Source organism: Micrasema longulum, unplaced genomic scaffold (assembly GCF_059751315.1).
Source record: "Micrasema longulum isolate JH-2025_06_02 unplaced genomic scaffold, ASM5975131v1 h1tg001006l, whole genome shotgun sequence".
NCBI classification, from domain to species: Eukaryota; Metazoa; Arthropoda; class Insecta; order Trichoptera; family Brachycentridae; genus Micrasema; species Micrasema longulum.
The window spans coordinates 314,194-332,494 of NW_028278194.1; the positions used below are offsets into that span (position 1 = coordinate 314,194).

At 32.8% G+C, this 18,301-nt stretch overlaps 1 protein-coding gene across 1 annotated transcript in view; it reads right to left on the reverse strand.

Annotated features, from left to right (window-relative positions):
* Positions 1–18,301, reverse strand: part of LOC148277615 (multiple PDZ domain protein-like) — a 434,817-nt gene that overhangs the window by 223,654 nt on the left and 192,862 nt on the right. Inside the window, exon 16 of the mRNA XM_088232645.1 lies at positions 3,351–3,510. Coding sequence (XP_088088771.1) covers positions 3,351–3,510 — 160 coding nt within the window. The remainder of the gene's footprint in view (positions 1–3,350; positions 3,511–18,301) is intronic.

An 18,301-nucleotide genomic window follows, 5' to 3' on the forward strand; every position in this document is an offset into this window, starting at 1 on the left:
ATTGTAGTAATGGACAATATTTGTTAATAAATAAATTACAGTTTTTGATGTAATGCAAATGAACATCGTATAGTTCGTTTTCGGTGTCACGTTTAGTTTTACCGAGACCAAAATTTGTGTACTTTCGAAAGCTTTTTGTGCAAAAACTATAAAGATAACAGAATATCTAAAACGGTGACTATATAGTCCGTTTTATCTTCTACCGAAAATAGTTTGTCGTAAGCCGAGAGGGTTTGCGAGTTAACGTCACAGCGCTGTGCGCGGGGATCTTAGTTTAGGCTTGTGTGGGCACAGCCCGCGCCCGTTCCATATATACATCAAGATTTTTTTGATGTGTGCATGAGTGCCCTTCACTAACATACAATAAAATCGACAATATATATGTATAATGTACATACTGTTTGCTAACCCAATAAAATTAATTAATCAATAAGTATTTCTACCGACATATTAAAACCTCAGAACCAATCAATAAAAATGTTTAGTTTTTTTATGAGAAAATAAAAATAAAAAAAGACAGCAGCCTGGCTGTTTTAAGCAGAACACAGAATTGACCTTCCGGAACTCGATAACGCCAATTTTTTTTGTAATGGCGGACTGGGTGCTTTCTGCATAACTACGTTTAAATTATATACGTTCTGTAAATCATGGAATCTCATGCCTATGCTGCAGCAGTACAAGATAAGGGTTCCATACCTTTCCTGCTCATTGGGCTGGAAATCGCTCACATCCTTTGCGGAGGTTTTTCCGTCCTGTCTACAGTCCTTATCGAATTATCTCCGTCAAGTGCACTAATTGATTCAACTCCAATTCGCACAGATTTTGGGTTTACTGATTCGGAATTAAGTAAAAATAATTAGATGCTGTGATGGGGCGGGAATCGAAAATACTTTGACTGAATCATTGATCTGTGTTGATTTTTGCGAGGAAATAAATGATGCGTTTGCGCGATGATGAAAATAACAATATGCGGCCAAACAAACCACAGGAAACAAAAATCCTACCTTTGGGAAGACAGAAAAGGGAATCAGGGACAGGAATCTGGATGTTATATCCAAGTCCTGGCTGCTGGGTAGTTTTTCCTTTTTTGGTGAATGCGGCATTTTAACTGTAGTTATTTGCAAAATATAAAGGTGAATGTTGCGGCGCGGCGGTCAGAAAATGTAAAAATGTTCAGATGCGGGCAGATGATTAAAGGACGAGCAGATGCGGGCAGATAAAATTAAAAACATGCGGTAGTTGTCAAAAATTATGAAGAAGAAAGAAAATGTGTTTGTTGATGTTGGTTGCTATGGATATGGAAAATCGTTCCCATAGCAACCGTAGCTACCCATGGCCATCCATAGAGACGAGGAGAATAACTAACATTGAAAGTTGGGAGATCACAGGATGGGTATGATAGGTGGACCTTCATCCACTGGCGGTCCATTTAGCCACGAACCACTCAATCCTATCAACCATTCGCGCAACTAATATGTTTTTGATAACACTAATAAACATTTCTACCGTTTGCTCTTACTAACTTATTTTTAGTTCACAATCTGTAAAAGATATTACAATATACTCGTATCTACATTTCATAAAATAAAAAATAAAACACTTAACATTTTTCACCAATTATATGGGAACACCAGTACCTGTTGTAATTGGGTCGGGCCGTATACGAGTTTACAGGTGTTCTTTAAGCCCTGGGTTACGAATGATGAAATCAGGCGATAGTGTAAATCTGAATCAAGTAAAATTGATAAGATCAAGAAAGAGTCGCTGAGATGGTTTGGTCATGTAAAAGGAATAGACGTCGAAAAAATCGTTGTAAACGAAAAGGCAGACTGTAAATGAAAAACGAATTTCATTTAGTTTTGTGATTGGGAAATATTTGAGAAAGTATAGGAAAATGGAATGGATACCTGCCTTTAATATGATCTGAATGTTCTTCAATTTCTGGCACTGGATGACAAAATGAACTTTAAAGTTTAACAATGTTTTCCATGACGCGCGACGATTTCAACCACTTTTTATCCAATTTTATGTGAAGTCAAAAATGTTGTTTGGTTTTTGTTCTAAATCTAAATCTTCTAATTTTGAATATCTTCTATCTTGATGTTAGGTAGGTACCATAAGGAGGGTCGAGGGAAGGATGGGAACGAAAGGTAATCGGCCAGGAATAGTATCGATAAATGCTGTTATTTACTTTTTATTTATAACACAAGTATATATGGCGAAAATGAACGGACACGTGAGACAAGGACGACCAAGAAAGACATGGCTTGATCAGATAAACCAAAATCTTAAGTCTGGTCATGTCAAAAGCAGATAAAACCGAAGGGCCTGTATGACAAGATGTATGAATGTGGAAGAAGCTAGGAATGTATGTCAGGATAGGCGTGTGTGGCGGTTCATTCTCTCTGCCTTCCCCCACAGAAGACAGCAAAGGGTAGAACCCTCAGGAGACAGGAGAATGTACCAATATCATTTGAGCCTCCAACATAATTGAAGGTGAGCTTGAGAAAGAAAAGATAAGTAGAAATGTAAAAAAATGAGTATTTAGTGGATATATAACTTCAATTTAAGCAATAGCAAAGCTAAAATCTATTTATGAATTTAGGGAAAAGGGGCACAAGACGTAAATAAGTATAAATACGCGATTTTTTCAAGAAATAACTTTGACATCTCGTAGAAAATACTCTATTTAAATATATTCAAGCATTGCAATTGAAAATTTTATGTTATATCTTTTGTTAACAATATTTTGAGTTTGTCCAAATTTTTGTAGACAAGGACTGGATTCAACTCTCTGGGGAGCTGTTTAAATGTTCTTCATCTCTGTTGTAATATGTTAATATCTTTTGTTATTAATCAAAAACCACCGAGACCTCAGCTCTCAACAATTAAAATATCCATACTGTAAAATTACACCACACCCACTTATGCCCCCTTTTTTTTGACAGCACAGATTTTACATTTGGACAAACTCGAAATATTGACATAAAATCAACTGGTTCAAGAAGAAGTTTAAAAATTGGAAAATCGTTTTCAGTAGTGCCTACCTACTAACAATCTATTCACTGTGACTTAATTCAATTGATGTAGTTAATAATCTTTAAATTGACGGTGCTACAAGCACAATTATGGGATTTATCTTTTTGTGATTTATGTGAACGGCGTCGCAGTTAAGAATTTAAATTGCGGAAAACAGAGACAAACACCCAAGCGTCCACCACAACCATATTACAAGATACTCCAATAGGGATCTGATACTGAGTGAAGGGGTCACAGTGTGCTAGTGTACAGTTTACTAGTGTACAGTTCCTAAAATACAGTCACGAAGAATGATAGTCTCTGACGCTGACCTTTCCTCCGACGATGCTGATGCCCAGGGAGGCTCCCGGCACCCTGGCCACGGCGACGCGTCGAGGCTTGCCCCAGTGCCGGCTCATGGCCTCTGCTTCACCCCCACCCCCCGGAGTTGCACTCTTTTCCCTGGATACAGTCATGGTCGGTACTGGGACGCTGAAAAACAACAAATACTTTGAATGAAAACCATAACTTATAAGCATTAACTTTACGGTCAAAAATTTTATTAAATAAATAAGTATCTATAACTACTTACTGACTTTTCCATGTCAACCAGTTTTCAGACATGCCCGTATCTTCATCAGGACACCAATTAAACTAACATGCAAATCTCACTTTACACCTTTAAGAAGTGCAGATGCTATAACAAACATAACTAACCTGCTGATACGACACATGCTCTTAGTAGCCAACAATAACGAGAAGTGATTATAATTTATGAAAACATAACGACATCAAACATTTTCGTGAATAATAATCAGTGCACGTTAGTGTTAGCTACTAAAAACATGTGTTGTATCAGCACGTTGGTTCTATATTGTTGTGCTACAGCTATGGTGAAGGTTTGTAGCGCGATTTGAATGTTAGTTTAATTGGTGATCTGATGAAGAGACGGGTACGTTTAGAAACCAGTGTGCACAGAACAGCCGGTAAGTAGTTATATATATATATATAAAAATTAAAAACAATCTTTTGTATTTATTTATTAAGTTTATAAATTTACGAAGTTATTGCATTAAATAAAATTTCAACAAGAGGCCCAATTACAGTATAGAACATCTAGGATTGAGCAAAATCACGTGTAGTTTTTGAGTTCTTACCGGGAATAGAACCCAGAAACTTTCGTGTCTGAGTCAAGGGTCTTTTCTGCGTCTATAATAGAACCATAACCCAGGACGAGTGTTTTCGACTCGATGCTCTCAGCTTAAAATCCTGGACAATTATTTCAAAAGCTGAAGCTTTGAAGAAATTTATTGCCAGCAATGTCTGAAATTGGTTTTTATGCGCAAACGCTTATTGCTGAGAAAATTTAATAGTTTACTTGAAATCCCTTATGGTAAATCCAGACTCGGGCAAATATGCTCATTTTATTATTTTTTTTGCACCACAACAGGCCAGGAGGCCTAATTACAGTGGTGAATTACATCACTGAGCACCCAGGCTTGAGAAAAATCACATTTTAATTTTTGTGTTCTCACCGGGAATCGAACCCGGAACCTTCCGTGTGTGAGTCAAGCGTCTTGATCACTACACTACGGAGGCTGGATTTGGTATTTGTCATAGCTCTAAAACTGTTCAGTGCATTTCATAAAGACAATATGATAGAGATTGATTATTTGAATTCGTTAAAATTAAAATTTTTGTTGATTAAATTTTTGTTGATATTATGGATAAAAAGAGCTTTTTTTTAATTAACACTTTTTTATCCCGCAGCCGTGTAAACACGTGATTATACAACCACGCGTTGTGTCACGGTCCCGTGTTTTTCAGTTGTCTAAAAAAGTGCATTTTATTGACATCTAGTGATTTTTATTAGTACTTTTTCGCTGCTGGTACACCACGTGAAAACACGGAGCCGGGACACAACGGATGGTTATTACAATCACGTGTTTACACGGCTCCGGGATACAAAGCACAAAAAGAAGTGAGGCCCTGTATATGTGCGAACATTGCCTAGTATTTTTATAATTATGACACTTTTAATAAACCCTTCACAAAGGACAAAATTTCACAAAAGTGGGTCGGCCACAGGGTAAATTCTATGTGTATTCGGCCGGTTCTCAAAATGTTAAAAGAATACCCTTTTACGATATTTTTTTAATTTTTGCGACAAGAAAATTATGTTCTAATATAAGCAATGTTTTAAGTCTGTCAAAATGCTTGCAGACTGGCTAGATTTTCTCCCTAGGGAGTTGTTCATATTTAATTTGTTGCAACAGAGAGGAAAAACATTTTTGAGATGGAAATATGGGAGTCTAGGCATTTGCAGGGCTAATGACCTGTCATTGGTTGGTTTAAGTCCCTCAAAACATTGTTGAATTAACTACCTGGTAAAATAAGAAGTATACAAAATTGTAAAATTGTTTTCAGGCGTTGCCTAGTAGGTGAATTGGTTCAGCCGGATGAATCTCACCCACATGATAAAGGTTTCAGCTCTTTTACTTAACAAAAGTCGACATATTGAAGAGTTTAGAAAACGTGGATGTTCTAACATAGGCAGAATGGTGAATGTTGCACAGGGTGTAAAGTGGCCACTCTTTTTTTCTATAATGTATTTTGTTGCCCTTTAATAATAAGGAATATTTTTGTGTTTTTTTAAAACGTTTTTTATTTCCTTTTTTAATAACTATAAAAAAAAATACCATATTAACTTTTACAGAATATTTTTTTCTTTCTTATATTTTACAAAACTGTTATAAATTTCCATTGTTTATTATAGGAGCAAAAATTCATTAACATTTTCTTGTATACCCACGAACAGGCCATGCCCTTGTGGGATTTTTTGTTTACTATTTTTCTTTTAATTTGTATTTCGTTGATATGCAATTATGCTTTTTTTTTATACTCTATTTTATAATTATGTTTATTGTAAGAAAAGAAAAGAAATTAAATAAAAATAAAAAAATTTAAGAAACCAGCCAATGACAGGTCGAAAGCCCTATAAATGCCTAGATGACCATATTCTCTTCTCAAAAATGTTTTCCCTCCCTGTTGCAACAAATTAAAATCTAATATAAGCATTCATTTTTTAACTTTTTTATATCTATCGTATTCTTCCAGTAGACTTTATTTCAATTTAAAATTAAATGCATACTAACACACAGTCCATGCTTTTGTAGGTTTTTTTGTGTTGATGAAATAGTTTTTTTTGTATTTTTAACTTATGTATACCTATTTTAAATGCAAAGAAAAAAATACAGTAAATAAAATAAAAATAAAAATGAAAATCTTGTGGAAATAAGTCCGCCTGGTTGTAAATTATTCTTAAGCTTCTGGGTTCGTGGTTGTTTAAACTGAACTACATCATTGACTGCTACCTGAAGCGTAAGGCCAATTACCTTTCCTTCATGTAACAGGCGATCAAAATAATCTGCATTTGGTTCACAATGATGACGATGATGATCACGTATGTATTTTCAAATAAAACTGGCGCAGATGACGTGTTTGTGACGTCATGCCATTCGAATTTATTGGCAGATGGATTTCACTGGTTTTCGATTGAAATACGTTTTAACAATATAGCAACTACAATATGAAATGCTTGCATAATATAATAGCAGATAAATCCGATTTTGAACTCAAGATCTTTTGTGAGAAAACTCTTTCATGAAATTGAAAGCAAATATTTTTCGTTTTTTGTTTGAGAATTTATTTATTAACCCTTACGGATTATTAGATTCATTTTACAAAAAAAAAAAAAAAAATATTCATACGCTGTTGTTGATAATAATATTTTTTACATCTTTTAAAAAGTTTGTCCGAGTCTATTGTTTAGTTTTGTCTGGTAATCTTCTTTATATATATATAATTCTTCAGTACGTGTGATGTGACTGAACTTCTCCTAACCGGCTTAACCGATTTACGTGCGGTTTTCAGTGAAATGTAGATCTTTGCGCTGTGCGTGTTTGTAGATATCTAAATTTTCAATCATATTTGTAAAAAAAAAAGTAAGAAGCATAAATTTTTTTTTCCTTAAATTACCAGGGTTGCATTCAACGAGAATGCATGTACAAAAAAAGGATGGATGTTTTTTGTGTTAAAAAAGTTTGTTTTTGAATGTTTACACTCATTTGCTTTTTATGGATCCCAATCAGATTTTTTCCTTACATTCCTTATATTTTTTTCCCATTTATTTCTTTTAACTAGATTTTTGGTAATACAAAAATTATATTAACCGACATGAAATACATTTTTAAAAATAGCATTCATGAATAAAGTGCACCCCTGTTGGTGAGAAGAGCCGAGTTTGACATTTGCAAAAAAAAATATTTAGAAATAAATTATTTTATGTTTTTGAATTCAACCATAAACAAGTACCTATGTACCTATTAAAATTCAATATTTGAATATTCATAATTTTTAGTTTTGGAATTCAATCATAAACAAGTACCCGGTTACCTACTTATCAATGAAGAGTATTTTTCTAAGGTAATAGCAGGCAAACAAACGTTCGGGCAGGACAACGTCTGTCGGGTCCGCTAGTTTATTGTATAATTTCGGTTTCTGGTTTATTAGTCTCGATTGTGCTTGTCCCGTTTCGGAATGTTGCATGTGATATTGTTCTAATATTCTTGTATTATGTTCACGTGTATTACAATTATTTTCAAGTTTTAGTTCTTTATCTACAATGATATCAGTGGCTAAATTATGAAAAAAAATTAAAGATTTTAGTTGGAAAAGTTCATTTACATTTAATAGTTTAGTTTTTTTTAAAGAGTTCTTAAGTTGGTGTTAGATAAGGGAGGTCATATACCATCTTCAAAATTTTATTTTGTTGTCGTTGTAGTCTGTTCGTCATTTTGGTTTTATGTTCACCATAGTCAGTGGCATAGAATTAAGAATAGTCCAGAAACCGCATACGCACATCAAACAGAAGGCGACTCATAAATGAGTAGGTTTACGTTTTGGCCCATTAGTTTCTTTGTAGACGTCGCTCAGTACGCAACTCTTGATTTGAATTTAACCATGCCATGTTGTGTCCTTTTGAAGTGTAAAAATACTGCTAGGATCTTAAAGAAACGGGATGCAATCACATTTCATGTGTTATTATTAAATGAATGTGTTTGTCACAAATGCATTACTGAAAAATTGAATTATTTTTCCATCTGTCAGACTGTCGAAGAAACAAAATGAAAATTTGTTAGTGTTGCCGGGGTAGTAAAATTTATTACCCTACTTTGCTTATATAATAAGAGAAATAATGAAAATTGAGCCCCGGATTAAACAACGCCGTGGTAGACATTCGGCCGACATTATCTTTAAAACATAAAATATTATTTAACACGATATAAAAATATCCGTGTTATGTAAAATAAAATTTGTTTTGTATTTTAAGTTCAAAGTTTATTAATTCAATTACTCTTATTAAATGACCCTTTACTTATCTACTCTGTTGTGTCAATCAATGTTTCCGAGTGCACAATAAAATTTAAGAAAAATTAACAAATTGTTTTTTTTTTACCTTTCATTTGTGTTATGGTTTTATTCTTTGTGATCTGGCAATATTACTCGGTGACTTCAAGTATGCGCATGGCAAAAGTGTGTCTAAACGGGGGAATTATTGGACACAGTCCGATGTATTCAAATATGATTCTACGCTCCTTCTGGACTATTCTTAATTCGGTTGGTGCATATAATATATTTTAGATTTGACATAGGCTTCATACAAAAGAATTTATCTAATTTAAACGTGTTTGACAAATATGTGGTTAATCAATGCAATGACATTTCTCTTAACCTTTCAAGTGATCAATTAAATATAATGAATAGATCGTCAACGTACGTCGACGAGCATCAATTTGTTTTATAACAATACAAGTATCTACCCGCGGCATGGCTCGCGTTCTAAAGTTGTATTAGGGGGAAATTAGATGATAAGTTTTGTCGTTTAGCGATAATAATTTTCCCAATGGAATGATGTATCCTCATTTTACATTACCCAGCCCTGCCATAAATACTGTTACAAACTGTTTTTATTAAAATAAAAAAGCAATTAATTTTTCAGAAGTTTTTTTTATTACTAGGCCAACATGCATATTCCACTTATTAAAAAAAAAAAATATTCAAAATTTCCTTCTCTTTCCTCAAACAGGCTTTTGAACGAGACGGCCAATCGTCAATGGCAGCACGCACGATATCCATAGGAAAATTGATCACTGCTTTTTCCAAAGACCGTTTCAAGCTCTCTCTTCGTAGGACACACCTCACCAAATCATCACTGCTGCTGGATGATGCCTTTTTTTAACTTTATGAACGAATTGAGTGACTTCTTGAGAGCTATGAGCTTTCACTCAATTATTTTGCTTGTTGAAGTTTTCTTCGATGCTAAATGTAGAATTTTTCCATGCAAATTATTCGCGTATCGTGAAATAAGTTTTTTGCTCTGGTCCTTCTAATGTCCTTTAAGGTGGAGTAAGCAAATGACCAGTGCTTCCTCGGTTAATCCCCATCTTTTGGTCAGATTTAATTATGCGAGAGATACTTCGAGTCAAAATATTCATCTCCCTGGATGAGATTTTTTGTTTACGGAGCGGATTTCTATGAATTCTGCTTCTGACGTAATTAGCTCCCAGAGTCCGCACAGTTTGAGGACGTCCAGATCTTTTTCGGTCTTTAGCACTTTGAATATTCTTGAACCAATTAAAGATTCGATACACAAACTACCTAAAAGTTTTAGGGTGTCAAAAATGTTTCCCGACTTCTTCCCAACTTTGTGTAACGCGATTACAGCGATTCGGTTTTCTTTAACACCCCACTCTTTGTTTACTCGTTTACGTTCAACGACTGACTAATTATAGCAATAGTATAAGGGTTGGTACTTTACCTGAAAAAAGGTTACGGGTCACTTCCTGCTATTGTTTACATTTTATGAAAATTTGCAGAGAAAAGTAGCATATTTTACATTCAGCTCTCTTGTTATCCCCACGCTAAAATTTTCAATTCAATCAGTCACTTGGTTGTGACGTGAGGGAAGCACAAACAAACAGACAAACATACTTTTAGTCCCTTTAAGTGAATTTAACTTTAAATGAATAAACAAAATTTAAAAAAAGTAAAGTGTACAAAGTGGCTATTTAAACCAGCCAATGACAGGTCATAAGCCCTGTAAATGCCTAAACTCTCATATTTATCTCTCAAAAATCTTCCCCCCTCTGTTGCAACAAATCTATATACATTTAAGGCAATGTTGGTATGTGTGTCGTCGATAGACTGAATAACTACTAGACTGATTTACGTGCGATTTTTAGCGAAATGTAGATCTTTGCCGTGAGCAGTTGTTTTGCTTTTAAAACATTTAATTTATTAAGCCTAAAAACGTTGGGAGCGAAAATGTTTTTTTCATCCATGAATATTCAAAAAAAAAATCTGAAGACGTTATTTTTAAAGGTTTAAAAAAAGTTTGTTTTTTAAATGTTTACAAACAATTTTTCTTTTTTTATATTGATCAAATTATTTACTTAAATTCCCCATAATTTCTGGAACTGGATTTTTGGTAATATTAAAATAATAAAGAGCAATCTCTTAATCTGTCTTCATTGGAGAGAAATAGAACTGAGATGGATATTATATGCATTTTCAAAATACTTAATGCTTTAAGTGATGTCCCATCTCTGTTGCAATCAATTTCTTTTCATGTTCCCAACCGTGTCACCAGAAGTCAAAATCTGCTATTTATAAAATCTTCTAAGAGCAACTTTGGTTATTATGCTTCAATGTCCAGAATGTGTAGATTAGTCAATTCATCACACGACTTGGAATTTTTTGGGATAGATCTTCCGGCTTTTCGTAGATCTCTTCGCGACTAAACAGTGTGGGATGAAGTTGGATTCGCATGGTTTAGCTCAAAGTTTTAGGTCTTTCGTTTTTTTGAATATATTGTATACAATTATTGTTTTGCCCTTGTTTGTCTTTGCTAAATAGTTTTATGTTCTTTTTGTTCAGTTTTTGCATTTGTGTTTCTTCGTGTAACTGTTGTAATTGGCTTAGGCCGTATATATAATAAATAAATAAATAAATAAATATTAACATTCAATACAATTTTGAAAATTTCATTCCTAAATACAATGCACCCCTGTTGATGAGAAGAGCAGAGTTTGACATTTGCAAAAATAATATCAAATTCGAAAATGAATTGTTTTACGTTTTGGATTACAAACATAAGCAAGTACTTAGGTACCTACTGACAATCAATATTTGAATATTCATTGTTTTTAGGTTTTTAAATTTTTATGATATATTATGTACTCAAATCTAGAAATATCAAAGCATTGCCGGGTTCAGCTCGTTTAGAATAAAACATGTGATTCCGGTTTCCAACATCCTTTGATATTGCAGTATTTGCAGGTTCATCCTTCAAAGGCAATACAGGTAAATTAATTTTATCGCTCTATTTCGTTACCAACTTGTATTTCACACGTACCCAGCGAACCAGAAATGGAAGCAAAAACGACGATTCAGCGCAAAAAATGTCTTTGACCATGTCACCGTTTACGTTTTGTATGCACCGGATTGATGAAGCCCGATGCATTAAGTTTTGTTTTCGAAAGAGCGATTTCATTTGCGAGAAGTGATCAAAGGGTTATAAATAAATTGCAGACTGAAAAGAGTTTGACAAAAAAGGCTCGTCGAGTTAATTAAGCGTGATGGATATCACAAAAGAAATGGATAACATTTGTTCCGCTAGATCACAAAAGGAATACTCATATGCTACCAGGAATCAAAATAGTGGATGGGTCTCGGGGTCTACAGCAAACTCTGAATTCGGACAAAGAAACTTTAGGTTTTTGGGGCCCGAAATATATTTTTGGGTAATAAATGTAAAATCACGACCCGGATCCAATTAATTACATTTACAAAAAAATGGTTTCTGGAATTGGGTAGATAGTAGATGGAACATTTGTTAAAATATATTTCAATAAAAAGAAAATTAAAATAGAAAAAGATATTTGATATTGTAAAATTGTACACTAAATTCATAAGTCGATAGTCATGTATTGTTTATTTAGCTCCGCACAAAAAAATGTCTGTCTTTAAACTGGTTTTATATAATTTCTGACCGTAGAGTTATAACTGATTTGTTATTCAACAACAACAAACCATAACGCCGTTTTCCCGTAAGGGTAGGCAGAGAGGATGGAGCGCCATATCACTATATCTTTGCATACATATCTCACTTCCTATATATTTATATATATTCTAGACTTTTAACATGTTTATCTTCAAGTATTTATTAGATTAAGTCATACCATGTCTTTCTCGGAGCTCCTCTATTTTTGCATCCATCAACGTCACGTTTGCGTCGTAAATATTTTTTGCCGTTCTTTCGCTGTTCATTCGCTCTACATGTCCAAACCAATGCAGAGCTCCTTTCTTGATTTTGTCGATAATGCTTGTCTAAGCCTTACATAATGTACGGATCTCAACATTTGTGCATCTATCGTACATAGTTTTACCACACATTTGACTGAGTGATCGCATTTCGACAGCATTCAGCGTACTCTCATCCCTGTTTTTCCAAGTCCATTCTTCACTCCCATAAATAAAGGTCGGGACCAGGACTCTATTGTGAACTGGTAATTTTGCCTCTTGCAACAAACATTTATTTTCCGAGGTTGATTTAAGTGCACTATTCACTCTGTTCCCGACACTCACCCTCCTTTCATTATCTTTCTCAGTTATTCCATCCTTAGTAAACATACATCCCAGGTACACAAATTCCACTACCTGTTTTAGTATAACCCCATTCACAGTGATTTCACATTTAGTCATACTTTCATTTCTTTCGAAAACCATCATATTCGTTTGTTATTCTTATTTAAAATAATGACATCAATAATTGACATCTAAGACAGACAGACAAGTAATATTTTTTGGTTGCGACACTTTTTGATTTGCTATTCAACTTTTCATGTTTTAGCTCATCGGGCAGTTCATGAAATTTGGAATGGCCAATATTTTCCAGAGACCTTTTGCCTTTAATTTAGAGATGTTATGTTTCTTTTTCACTTTTTTGTTTTTTTTTAAATTTTATTTTCACTTAACTTTTTTGATTATTCTATTATATTTCATATTATGCACTACACAATTATTGTGCACTGCTGTGATTATTTCTATAAAACATTTTTTGTAAAAGGTTCTTTGAACCATTGATGTATAAATAAATACTATACGCTTTGTTAAATTGATAATTTTTTGTAAATTTCATATTTGGGCCATGTTATTTTGAAACCGTGCAAACGATATATATATATTTTTTTTTTTATTATTATTATTTTATTTTATTTTATTTTATTTTATTTTATTTTATTTTATTTTAGTTTATTTTATTTCATTTTATTTTATTTTATTTTAATTTATTTTATTTTATTTTATTTTATTTTATTTTATTTTATTTTATTTTATTTTATTTTATTTTCTTTTATTTTATTTTATTTTATTTTATTTTATTTTATTTTATTTTATTTTATTTTATTTTATTTTATTTCATTTTATTTTATTTTATTTTATAACACAAAAAACTTATAATATAAACATAGTAAGTTTAATATAAATTGTATATTTGAAGCACTAACTTTGTGGTTATTCAATTTAATAAAATCAATCAAACAATTTTGTTTTTAACCACTACTTTTTGGTTAAAAACTTAGAAATCAATTTTTTATTTGGTTTTAATTTTTTTCAACATAGATTAATTTATGTTCAAGATTTAGAATAAAAATTTAATCCAAAAATTTTTTCACACATTCAGTAGAAGTTTCAAACAATTTTAATGTTTCGTATAACAATTATTATACTAAAGGCTTTATTACCATCCACCATCTTTGAAAAAATTCAATAGGTTTGATCTATACGAACAATATCCTACACTAAATATATTCGATAACTATTGCCTGTTCCAGTGTATACGTATAAAACAACGCAATAATCAATATAAATAGCAGTCAAGCGTGATGACACGAGTTGTTTTGTAAAGTCTCACAGCCAGGGGAACTGAATCATTTACAATTAAAACGAATTAATGAAATTAAACCACAGAGCTCTGTTCTTCCATTATATCGTTAATTGGTATATTTAGCACTTTTATATCGCGCGCTAAAGTCGTTAATCTTCACGGAATTAAACTCAGAACGTCAAATTAGAGGCAAGAGTAAAAACTACGTAAACCGCAATTATTTGATATTTAGATGATCGAACCAATAAGGAGAATTTTACGACCGTTTAATTTTAATTAAAATAATACATTTACAGGGCTCATTAAATATTTTCGGCTAGTTTAAGTGATAATTTTACATACTCTGTAGCATTTACTGTTTACAGTCAAAAGAAGAAGTCAAGAAGTCAGTAAGAAGTCGTTTGGAGTTTAGTTCCATTATTTGGTCGCCACATGAGGCTCGATACTCTTTGATGGTGGAGAGAGTGTAAAAGAAATTTCTACGCTATCTGTACCTAAAAGAGTGTGGATATTATTCTTGGCTCTTCCCAGCCGATTTTTTGCTGGGGATGCTAGGCAATTAGTCATTATGGAGGAGGAGGAACGTTCATTTGGGTTTTCCCTTTTTCCAAATGATTGGTGGTTGCATACATAACTCAAAAATTCTGATGGATGTTGGTCTGTTCGTACCTGATAACTATCTTCCACAAAGACAGCATCGATTGTTTTACCTACTACGATACAGAGCCAACCTGCCAATAGTTATGCCCGTTGGTAGAGCAATCTTGCTAATTAATCGCATCACCTCGGATGTCGACATATTTTACGACAGTGGGCGTTCCCTTAGGAAAGCACTTTCTATCTTTTAATTTTTCTTTTTACATTTTGTTGTATTATTTTGATGATATAACTATCTACTATAATTTGTCATCTATTATTGCATTTAGAATGTATTGGGTCTTTTTTCTGTAATGTTCTAAATATCTTAATAAAATTAATGAAATTTAAATACGCCTGATTCCGATAAACGACATCTGTTGATTTTTTGCTGGAGTACGTTTAAAAGAATTTTGAATTCAAAAAATTATCTGTAAATTGTGGAGACGTAGAAATCAAAACCATTTGGCGGATAGTAAGAGGTTTGAACTTTGGCAGACAGGTGACGTGGACTATTCCCGTTGGAGTAAATAAGTATAACTCAACCTCACAAAAAAAACGTAATTTTTGCCTGCATCGCCCTTGCAATACTTTTTTGCAATTATCTCCGTTGACCTTACCCAACTGTAACTCCAGACCTGATGATTTACCAGCAAGGAATGTGTCTTGGAATCGCTTGACAAAAAAAAAACAGACGCGTCGACACTGGAATTTCAGGCAGTCATTTTATTTATTTCAGGTACCCCAGCGTCAAGTTATTTGAAAAATTGCAAATCTTAGAATAATAATGTTTGTGAAACCAAATTATTCTACCATATCCCAACAGGAACACTCCCACACTACCAGAAGTCAAACTAGAGGATAGGTTATGGGGTCTACCGCAAACTCTGAATCCAGGCAAAGAAATTTCAGGTTTCTGGGACCTAAAATTTTCAATGTGTCACCTAAACATTGCAAAACCATGACCCGGATTCAATTGAATAAATAATTTAAAAAATTGTTACTGGGTGGGTAGGTAGAGAAAAATCGGAAAATATACTCAAAATACATTCTTAAATAATAAATGGTATAAATTAATAATGTATAGCTGTATAGTAAATTAAAAAGTAGGTAGTAAAGTTGTTAGTATATAAACTTATTGCAACAGAGAGGGAAAACATTATTGAGAGGGGAATATGGAAGTCTGGGCATTTACAGAGCTTATGACCTGTCATTGGCTGGTTGAAATGGTCACTTTACACATTGTGTAACATTCACCATTCTGCCCATGTTTAAACATCCACATTTCCTCAACTTTTCCACCTGCTGACTTTTGTAAAGTAAAGAGCTGAAACCTTTATTATGCGGGTGAGATTCATCCGGCTAAACCGAATCACCTACTAGGCAACGCCTGAAAGCAATTTTCCAATTTTTATACTTCTTCTTTTACAAGGTAGTTAATTCAACAAGCCACTTGATTCAGCCAATGATAGGTCATAAGCCTTGAAAATGCCAAGACTACCATATTCCCTTCTCAATTGTGTTTTTCCTCTCTGTTGCGATATATTTAAATATGAATAACACCCTAGGGAGGAAATCCAGCCAGTCTGCAAGCATTTGGACATACGCAAACATTGTTGAGTAATGTTATTGTTTATTTTGCATAAAAATGTCTGCCTTAAAACAGGTTGTACCTTGTTAGGCAGACTAGACATGATGCAGGGAAATCTATTACCTAAGTGTGTATGTAATAGATAAAGTAATTGTTATTTTTGTTAATAAACCATTGTTATTATTATTTTGGTGATGTTATTCCCATGTTCGATAAACAGTTGTCACTTTAATATATGTATGTTTTACTTAAGATGCATCCCATCGTTTGAACATTAATATTGAACATTATTCATTCACTGACTCGATTTGTTGACTCTTGGAATAAGAAGTGGGAAACTTTTAAGGGTACTCCATAAACGCTGACCGGTGAATTTTGTAGGAAAGTTGGTAAATCATATTGTGTCAATGGAACTCAATGTTTTCCAATGGGTATGAACTAAACTAATATTTTTGTACTCTTCTTTCACATCAAAGAGAGTGTTGCCTATATTATTTATCCATGTCACAATATAATTATTGCTGAATTTATTAAGTGCGAACAACCCCTTTACTGACGAGATTAAATTGAAGTAATTCATAACTTTGTAATGAGCGGTGTTAATTGCACGATTATGGAATGAATATTTTGATAACTTGTGTAAAGGCGTCGGTAAGGTTAAGTAATCTATCAAATTATTAATGATAATCTTAATTGATGTGAAATTTCTAATAATATAAATGGATTTTAACAAATTATAACAGGGATGAAGAACACCTTAGAGAAGGGAATATGGAAGTCTAGGCATTTACAGGGCTTATAACATGTCATTGGCAAGTTTAAGTGCCCACTTTACACACTGCGTAACATTCACTATTTTGCCCATGTTTAAACATCCATATATCTTCAATAGCTAAAAACTTTATTGTTGTGAAGAAATTCATCTAACTGAATTATTTCACATACTAGGCAACGATTGAAAACAATTTGCCGATTTTTAAACTTTTTTTTGGACTAGTTGGTTTCATTACAATATTTGAGTTTGTCCAAATGTTTCTAGACAGTAGACTGGATTTCACCCCCTCGAGAGTCGTTAAGATTAACAAATTACAAATTGCAAATAACAAAATACACAGTGTGTAAAGTGGCCACTTAAACCAGCCAATGACAGGTCATAAGCCCTGTAAATGCCTATTTATTTTTATTTATTTATTTATTTGATTTAATAGCATAATTATACATTTTTACAATTTAAAAAAATTTCACTTGTTATATTTTTACTAAAACTAAAATCCCACCAAGCCACTTTTTGTAGCTTGTTGGTGAAGATTATATTTATAATGACTTAATAATATTATTTACATTTATAAAAACAATGAATTACATATAAAAATTAACAGCCGGAAAGATCAGAATAAACATGTTTATACAAATAATAATAAATAAATTTATTTTTTAAATACAAGAAAATACATGAAAAAATAAAATATTTATACCTAAGCTACTATTCATATATAAACTCTTGATCGAGTAGCCACTCTCTTATTTTGCTCTTGTTACAGACTTCAATATTCCCTTCTTTAAGGTATTCTCCATCCCTGTTGTAATTTGTATTTTTGTATTTGTATTATTATTGTGAATGGATTTTTGTAACTAAATTCTTCAAGCAAATCAATCAGTTTTTTGTAGAGTTCATGTTATTGTAATTTTGGTCTTTATTTATTTGACGAACTTATGCAGTTCATTCTAACGATGGCAAATACAATTTCTTATAATAAATAAATTTAGGCGGCCTCCGTGGTGTAGTGGTTAGACGCTTGACTCACGCACGGAAGGTTCCGGGTTCGATTCCCGGTGAGAACACAAAAATTAAAAAATGTGATTTTTCTCAAGCCTGGTTGTTCTGTAATGTAATTCACCACTGTAATTGGGCCTTATGGCCTGTTGTGGTGCAAAAAAATGAAAAAAAAAAAAAAAAAAAATACAGGCACAAATAAAATAAAATACATTTTAATAAAATTAAACCTAGCACAAAAAAATTATAAATTACTACCTCAAAACAAGATTCG